This window comes from Rhinichthys klamathensis, unplaced genomic scaffold, assembly GCF_029890125.1.
Source record: "Rhinichthys klamathensis goyatoka isolate OS25496 unplaced genomic scaffold, OSU_Roscu_1.1 h1tg000157l_1, whole genome shotgun sequence".
NCBI lineage: Eukaryota > Metazoa > Chordata > Actinopteri > Cypriniformes > Leuciscidae > Rhinichthys > Rhinichthys klamathensis.
This window is the reverse complement of record NW_026606692.1, coordinates 4,752,023-4,761,547: the sequence shown is the minus strand read 5'-3', so window position 1 is coordinate 4,761,547 and position 9,525 is coordinate 4,752,023. Positions and strand designations below refer to the sequence as shown.

The window sequence follows — 9,525 nt, the reverse complement described above, 5'->3', positions numbered from 1 at the left end:
TGCACAGTGTTGAGGAAAGTAATGTGTTGTGTTACTTTTTCTCTTCTCTTCTTGGCTGGGCTTTAATTGTTTCTTAATTAAAAAAGTTATATTTTTGGCAAATGTAAAGGCCCTTTCACACCAAAAGTGGAATGAATAAGCCCCAGGGCTTAAGGAAATGCAAATTCACATCTGTACAGTGGAGGGCACAGCTCAAACAAACCCCGCAGAGGTTTGCATAATATTCTGAGTTGGCATTTCACTGTTTTTATTTATTTTGATGAATATTGAATCTGTTTTTGTGCAAGTGAGATGAGTAAATACATGCTCACATTGGTCTAGAACTACAATAAGCATCATGTTAACACCACGCACACAATGCCTCTGCACTCACTCCCGATTACTCTCAACATGAGGACAAGAGAGCAGTCAGTCAAGAAATGGAAAACAAAGTGACGCGTTACTTATTTGTAAAAGTAATTCAGATATTTTGTTGTAGTTTCAGAAAGACTGTATATCCCGCATGGATGATTTTCACCTCCAACATAAACTATGCTTAATTCTTTTTAAAGATACACATGCATCAGCATTTTTATGTTTATTTTGGATCTGCAAAAGATGCAAGCCAAATTCAAATTGGCATCACCCATATATATACAGGCATCTCTTATCTAGAATTTGAACATGTGCTTCACATTGTGACCAAATCGGTTAGCATAAAAAGGAAGAACTCGATGTACTTTTGGAAAAAGGTTTATTGTGAAATGACTGTGTGAAAATTGGGATGGGGGAATATTGGCAGCCTGGCCACAGCAATGTCATGTGCCTTTAACACACAGCTGGCGGTGCTGTTGTAACCCTGGATGGGTGGAGAAAGAGGAAACCAACCCTCACTTCGTGAGTGGCCTTTTCCTTCTTCCCCGGTCTCCATCCCACTGTGGACAGCCGCCCCGGGCGGAACAAGAAGGCAAGGAGGGTCAACTGCATGACGGTGTAACTTCCAAAAAGGTGGGCGAGAGGGGAGAAAACAAATAAAGGGGGAAAAAAACCAGAATGGTTTAGAAGTGACATCCCATAGTCATTTTTATTGATTGGTCTTCGAAACAGAATGGATGTCTTGACACCATGGGGTCTGCAGATATATTTCAGCCTTCTTCACCACTCCCTCAACCGAGGGCCTCTTACACGGACAAGATGTGCTTGACGAAAGCTGTAAGAGGAGAAGACGACATGCATAAGGAAAGATCATCCCTACTGGCTCGCCATACAAGGCCTGAGGTGGCTTCTAAAAATAATGGTCGTAATGATACAGTGACAGGTGAGCTTGTGATATCATTCCAATCAGTGCAGAAAAGACGGCCAGTACAGTCACTGTTGTGCAGTGTGTCCTAAAACAAGTTACACTCTTAAAAATATACACTCTAAAAAATGCTCGGTTGTTTTAACCCAATTTTGGGTCAAATATGGTCAAACCCAAATGTTGGGTTAAAAATGTAATTTAAAAATTTAACCCAACGGCTGAGTTTGTCCATATTTGACCCAAAGTTGGGTTGAAACAACCCAGCATTTTTTAGAGTGTAGGTTCCAAAAAGAGGTTTTCGCAGTCAACCATTTTTTGGCTCCACAAAGAACCTTTCATTGAATTGTTCTTAAAAGAACCATGTTTTTTTTATGTATTTTAAAAATCTAGCGAACCTTTTTTGGGTAATGGAAAGGCTCCATGGATGTTAAAGGTTCTTCATGGAGCCATAGATTCCAATAAAGAAGCTTCATTTTTAAGAGTGAAGGGTTAAATCAGAAGGGGTTTTCCAAACACATACCCTCATAGTGGATGCTGCCGTTCTCATCCTCCTGTCCCTGCATGAGAGACTCAATCTCGGGCTCGGTCATCTTCTCACCTGTCGGTGCCATGAAAGGTATTAGTTAAGACAAATCTTTAACATATATTAAAAAGTATCCATGGTATTATTATGGTTTTTGGACATGGTAACGCAAGAGTACCTAAGATTACAATGGTACACTTTAAAAAATGCTGGGTTGTTTCAACCCATGTTTGGGTCGAATATGGACAAGTCCAACCGTTGGGAAAATTTGAAACCCAACGGTTAAGTTTGTCCATATTTGACCCAAACAAGGGTTGATACAACCCAGCATTTTTTACAGTGTATCTAAATATGGTACTTATTCAGTACTCTTAATCAAATTAATATAATTCATAGCCATATTAATTTGTCTCATCAATCAACCAATCAATAGAAAACTGGCAGTACCATGCTATTTTTTGGAAATCATCAAATAATCCTAAAAAAAATGCATCACAGTTTCCACAAAGATAAATAAATATTACAATAAATTATAAGAAATGTTTCTAGAGACACAATTTAGCAAATTAGAATGAATTCTGAAGGATAATGTGACAATGAAGACTGGAGAAGTCATCACAGGATATAATTACATTTTAAAATAACAACATATTTTGAATTATTACAATATTTCAAAATTTTTACTGTATTTTTGATCATATAAACGCAGCCTTGGTGAGCATAGGAGACTTATTTTAAAAATAATAAAAAGTCTTACTGACTCCAAACAAACTTTTGAAAAGTAGTGTATATGTCAAAATACATATTTTCTGATCACTGTGCTGCCTGTGGTGATTTCTTGACCTGATGTCATTTTTTTTACATGCATGGTGTTAATTACATAATCATTTCATTTGTACTCACCCAGTGTTGACAGCACAATACGCAGCTCAGCGCCCATCACTGTGCCGTTGCCTTCCTTGTCGAAGACGCGCAGACCCTCAACGTAGTCATCAAGGGTGCCCTTCTGGATGGCGTCAACGGTCTTCAGCATTGGCAGGAAACCTTCAAAGTCAATTCTTTTGTTGGCATAATCTGTGTGCGCACAGTTACACACACACATCACAAATTAGTGAGGGTTTGTAAAGCATTTCAAATAAGTTGTGTCCGTTCGTTTTAAGCCAGCATTATATAAAGTAAAAGTCTTACCGTCAGGGGTGGGGTCACCCAGGATGTGCTTTACGTCCTTGTTGGTGGGGTTCTGTCCCAGGGCGCGCATGATGTCGGCAACCTGGTTGTAGGCAACCTTGCTGTCACCAACTCTGTCGAAGAGACCAAAAGCCTCTTTGAAGTCTGTAACAGAGGGACACAAGGGACCCTTTCAGTTATCTGGAAGTATAGACATTTTTAAGGTGGATTTTAATCTCAAAATTTGGACTAATGTACAAAATAGGACTATCTATCTATCTATCTATCTATCTATCTATCTATCTATCTATCTATCTATCTATCTATCTAGTCTAGCTGTCTAGCTGTCTATATGTCTATATGTCTATATGTCAATCTGTCAATCTGTCTATCTATCTATCTGTCTGTCTGTCTGTCTGTCTATCTATATCCATCCATCCATCCATCTATCTATCTATCTATCTATCTATCTATCTATCTATCTATCTATCTATCTATCTATCTATCTATCTATCTATCTATCTATCTATCTATCTATCTATCTATCTATCTATCTATCTATCTGTCTATCTGTCTATCTATCTGTCTATCTATATCCATCCATCCATCCATCCATCCATCCATCCATCTATCTATCTATCTATCTATCTATCTATCTATCTATCTATCTATCTATCTATCTATCTATCTATCTATCTATCTATCTATCTATCTATCTATCTATCTATCTATCTATCTGTCTGTCTGTCTGTCTATCTATATCCATCCGTCCGTCCGTCCGTCCGTCCGTCCGTCCGTCCGTCCGTCTGTCTGTCTGTCTATCTATCTATCTATCTATCTATCTATCTATCTATCTATCTATCTATCTATCTATCTATCTATCTATCTATCTATCTATATATCTATCTATCTATCTATCTATCTATCTATCTATCTATCTATCTATCTATCTGTCTGTCTGTCTGTCTGTCTGTCTGTCTGTCTGTCTGTCTGTCTGTCTGTCTATCGTCTGTTTGTATGCACATTCATTTTTTTGAATGTATACGTTATCATACAGATTTATAATAGTCAATATTTATACTTATTACTAAATTCAAAGCTTTTATATTAAAATGTATTTGAATTTAATATATATTTATTTAAAAGTTAAAATCTGTTTTTAGAAATGTCTATCTATCTATCTATCTATCTATCTATCTATCTATCTATCTATCTATCTATCTATCTATCTATCTATCTATCTATCTATCTATCTATCTATCTATCTATCTATCTATCTATCTATCTATCTATCTATCTATCTATCTATCCGTCTATCTATTCATCCATCTATCTATCCATCTTATCTATTCATCCATCTATCTATCTATCTATCCATCTTATCTATTCATCCATCTATCTATCTATTCGTCCATCTATCCATCTGCATATCTATCTAATTTATTTTACAATTTAGGGACATTATTGCTTTCAAAACAGGCATGGTCAAGGAAACTTTGTGTCCTAACATTGCCTCCTACACATCCCTCCTTTGCCAACTGCACATGAAGCGGAGGGGGAAGGAAGCAGAATTAAAAAGAGCTTAGCAACTTCGTTTCCATGGGCTGTGAGGGAGACTAAGTTGAAAGACAAATAGCATCCTACGACTTCTGAGCTCCAGCAGCTGTTGGATGAAGGCGGCACTCAATGCGTGACGTGACAGGCGATACCCTCAGAGAAAGCAGCCCTTGCCATAAATGGATATGGCACTCTTCGACTGACCCAAGTCAAAAGCAAGAATGCTGACAGCAGCGTAACATACACCCAACAACCAACCACATACTTTCTGCACCTAAATGAGTAACACCAGGCTGTGAACCGCATGCCTGAGAGGATGGGTAACTGAATTCTTAAGTAAATTTATGCTTTTGATCAGACTTTTTTGCAACAGGGTATGGCAAATAATTTCCATTCGGATTACTCAATTTATCAGTCATCCTGCTTTTTGCTTAAATTAAGCAGATTTGATGGCATCACTGACATATTAGCATAACTGAATCAACCTAAATATATTAATTTATACTAGCAAAAATAATTTTATGAGTTAAATCAGGTAAAAATGGCTCTTTAAGGTAACAATAGCAAGTTACCACTTTTTACAGTCTAGCTGGGATATCAGAATAGAGATTCGTCCAATATTTTGATTTAACATTAATCGATTAATTTACCTTGAATACTCAGCACTGGGGGGTGTGGGGAAAGCTGTAAAGGCTATACAGTCTACATTTTAAAATGCAATAAAAATGAATTTGAATAAATTAGAAGAATTGTAATCTTAGTTAGTTGCTAATAAGCAACTAGTTAATTCATATTACTAGGATATTGGCTGTTTATTAGTACTTATAAAGCACATATTGATGTCTTAATCTGGATGACCATATTCTACATCCCTTAATCCACCCAATACCTGAACTTAACAACTACCTTACTAACCATACATAAGCAGTAATGTGAGGCAAAAGTCATAGTTAGTAGTTAATTAATAGTGAGAATTGTACCCTAATCTAAAGTGTGACTGTTCTTTGTTAGTTCATGTTAGTCAGGTTCATTATCTAATGTTACCAGATGCAACTTTGATTTGAACCATGTATCAGTAAATGTTGAGATTTAGATTAATAAATGCTTTATGCTTAATTCATCTTATCTTATGTTGTTAACTGTTAACAAATGAAACCTTATTGTAAAGTGCTACCAATTTTTTAGTATAGTGTTATTTAAAAAGTGCCTTATATATTCAAGAGCTTCCCAAAGTAATTATTTACTTTAATGAGAAAGAATTGTCTTTCATCCTTAATTCACGACATTACACATTTCGGACATCCCCATTATATTTATAACAAAGAGAAGAGAAAGTTGTACTTTGTTGGTCAATTATAGTCATAAAGCCATTTTCCCATCATAAGAAACTCCAATGTGTGAAGACTCACCCTCAATCTGGTCAGCAGAGAATTCCGTAGCCTGCCAGAAAGACAACAATGCATCAGTCCCATTGGCAAACCTGCCAACATCTCACAATACACACACTAGTCTAGTCTAAATAATTAGTTATTTTAAAATACATTTGGAAACATAAGCTCTCTTTGGACATCAGCAAAATAACTGCTTCAAAAGCGCACATATATCCAGCAAGAGAATACATTAGCTGCGTGATTTTCTCTTTGGCAGTGACAAACAGATTGGGATTGGGGGTCATGCCCCACCAAAGTCAATTTGAAAATCGAAGAAAGGTGTCCTACTTCCTTTCAATGGGCTTATTGACAGTTTTTGAGCCAGACGAACATGAAAAAGGTAGGATAAAATAGCAAGCGTAATCCAAGTACACACCATGATGTAGTTTTGTGGTGCAGGAGCAGAGGGGCAGAAGTCCAGAAGCCGGAGTCCCAGGAAAGTGGTCCTGAGCAATGGACCAGCTCCTTCTTATTTATGCTATGCTAATGATGTCAAGGGGCGTATCTTGTGACGCCGTGGAACTTCTTTAACTTTCTTAGGTCAAGCTGGACGGAAGGTTGCTGCTTTCTCCAGTGTACATGTGCGGTGGTATTTTTAGATTATGCTCCAGGCTGCTTGTAAGACCCTTTGGCTTTGGTCAGCATTTTAATTTCATGCATTATGTCTTTATTTACATGGTATTTCTGCATATTTTGTATCCCTGGTCAGGGATGATCCTGATGTCACCTGATATGGGCTCTGTGCATGAACGGAAGGCAACTCAGGAAGGCTTTTGATTACACTGTTGATATTTATAACTTGCATATGGTGGTCTCGGCCACTTATGGTTATATGGCGAAGCCAGTAAAAACACTCCTCAAAGACTGTTACCACAGCATGAATGAACTTGCACTTGGGCCACAATCCTCTCTCAAAATATAATAAATCATTCATCTTAAAAACAGTAACTGAAATTTGTCTTGTAGTAGAAATCAAATGAATTATTTTTATAATGTGATTATGAATAATGTGAGCAGTTCATTTAACGTTATGTAATGTTTTGGGTGTTGTTTGAGAGCTACCAGCTACAATACTTGAAAGTGAAACCAACTTTCAAGGTAATCCCTGGTTTTGTTCAGAAGGTGACCGTGATTTCACCAAGTACAACATGTTCCTGGATCAACATTCCAAACAACCAATCAGATTTGAGGGACACGTTTACTGTTAATGTCAAGTTTAAGGCTTACAACCCACCTATTCCCCTCTGATTTTAGGGATGAGTTATGGGTAGGGTTAGGTTTAGGGGTAGGGATAGGGTTAGGACTGAATTTTCAGACAGGACTGTTGTTCCAGGATCAACAAAATATGTTGATGCAGGAAAGTTTTACTTGTCAAAATCAATATTCAGAAAGGTACTGCTAACTGCACCCACTTTATTCTGTATACTGTAATATTTTAAAATAGTATGTGAACAGTGGTTAAAACCTGTAAACTTTGTAGTTGTCAAACATTAGTGGATCACGTTAACAATTAATGTGATGAATTTACGTCTATGGTTACACCTGTGTGAACTTGAGAACTCACTTCATCCACTACTAAACTACCATGACACCAGTTGATTAAGTCATTGCAAAAATGGCTCAGAAAAGTGAAGTTAGTTCTAGCCACTTGGTTTAATATTCTGTCACCTATATGAAGCGAAAACATGGCTTGTGTCCACTATACATGCTTTCAATTTAAATGCCTCCTATGGATGTCAAATCCGTTGTTTACTATTAACCCTTGTGCACTGTTCGAATTCTGTGTACACCCTTTATGGAGCGGGTCAAATTGACACTAATTGGATTCAATACAATTCCTCAAAAATCACACTATGAAAAACAACAAAGATTTAGATACAAACTGTAAACTTTTAATATCAACATTTGTCAAACATTACAAAAACATTATATCTAAAAATATGATTTATAAAAATGTTTTTAAACCATTTTTTAAAACAATTTTTGACCAAATTGGAAACTAAACAGTATACTGACTTTTTTTTGCATATACATTTTTTTTTTACTTTTTTACTTTTTATGCTTTGAACATCGTAACTGAACAATAACATTTTGCTGTATAATGAAATTTTTTAATTTTCCTAAGTTAACTTTCCCTAGTTTCCTAAGACCTAGTTCCCTAGTTTCATTATTCACTCACAGGGAAGTGAGAAACCAAACATAACAAAATCATACATCAAATAAATGCTATTTATTTATTTTTTGGCTCTGTGAAGCTGCCTTTGAAAATCCTACATAAAAGTTTTGGTCAAAAGCTAGGTATTTTAGATATCTTGAATATTGAAATGAGAGCTTATTATCTGTATCTGACAAAGATTTTCATCTGTAATTTGCAAATAATTCTAAACACTGTGATTTTAGCTTTTTCAAGTGTGTTTGGTTAGGGTTAGAGCACTTTTAGATACACTTGCACGTTAGAACTGGAGTTGAAGTGCCCTTACATGCAGAAAATACATGTTTTTATTTTGTGTCTGTACAGTTGCTCGAATGGCTGCCCATGAGGGTCAAATTGACCCGCAAACATCACGAACGTAATAGTAATTTTGCTTGTATATGTCAAAACATACTTTGCATGCATGTTCATCATGATAAATGAGAAAAAGTCTCAAAATATCAAGAAAAAAAACAACGGTTAACCAGTATTTCCAACAACTAGAAAATCGAAACGGGTCATTGACCCGCAACATAACACAAGGGTTAAAACATCAAATAGCTAAAACACGTCATACATTTAGAAGCTCAATCATTAGGGTGTTCTGGCTTTCTTATGGTAATGTCATTGCTTTTTTATTAAAAGGGATAGTTCTCCAAAAAAAAAAAAAAAAAATTCTGTCATCATTTACTCACCCTTATGTTTGTTCCAAACCTGCATGAGTTTCTTTCTTCTGTTGAACACAAAAGAAGATATTTTGAAGAATGTTGGTAACTAGACCGTTGATAGCCATTGACTTCCATATAGGAAAACATATTGTATGGAAGTCGATGGCTACCGTCTGGTTACCAACATTCTTCAAAATATCTTCTTTTGTGTTCAACATAGAAACTCATACATGTTTGGAACAAACATAAGGGTGAGTAAATGATGACAGATTTTTCATTTTTGGGTGAACTATCCCTTTAAGAGTTTTATATACTACATTTCATTCTCATGTGATATGAGTTTATGCTCTGATGTCACACACTTTACAATAACTCGAGTGTTGTGTACCACAGTACTTCAGAACTACATTTGTGATACTTTTTGTTCTGTTTGGAGCTTAAAGCTTGGACGTTCTGCAAAATAACTCATTATCCACGAGTTTAATCAACATGAGGGATAAAATATATTTATTTGTTTTCAAACCAAAGGGTTTTGACCAGAGGGTTTTTTTTCTTCTTTTTTTTCCCCGTGAATCGATGAGCCTGCCTTTGTTTTTTTTCCAAAGGTAAATCATTAATATGCATTTCCAGGTCCCAATATCACCTTTTTGGAAATACTACACTGAAAATAAAAGTTTAAGAGAAATACAAAACTTTAATCTACGCCTGGG

General features: G+C 36.0%; 1 protein-coding gene across 1 annotated transcript; it reads right to left on the bottom strand.

The window, feature by feature from the left end:
- Positions 1 to 716: 716 nt before the first annotated feature.
- mylz3 (myosin, light polypeptide 3, skeletal muscle) lies at positions 717 to 6,419 on the bottom strand. The gene is made up of 6 exons (XM_056258724.1): positions 6,333 to 6,419; positions 5,936 to 5,966; positions 2,991 to 3,134; positions 2,706 to 2,876; positions 1,800 to 1,877; positions 717 to 1,189 (listed from the first exon to the last, which is right to left on the bottom strand). The coding sequence occupies exons 1-6, from the start codon at positions 6,333 to 6,335 to the stop codon at positions 1,161 to 1,163; spliced, it is 456 nt and encodes a 151-aa protein (XP_056114699.1). The 5' UTR covers positions 6,336 to 6,419; the 3' UTR covers positions 717 to 1,160.
- Between the last annotated feature and the right edge of the window lie 3,106 nt (positions 6,420 to 9,525).

Coding starts and splice junctions, on each gene's coding strand:
- mylz3 (XM_056258724.1), bottom strand. Junction 3,135..5,935: donor CTCTGCTGACCAGATTGAGG/GTGAGTCTTCAC, acceptor CCTCTGTTACAG/ACTTCAAAGAGGCTTTTGGT. Junction 2,877..2,990: donor GGGTGACCCCACCCCTGACG/GTAAGACTTTTA, acceptor GTGCGCACACAG/ATTATGCCAACAAAAGAATT.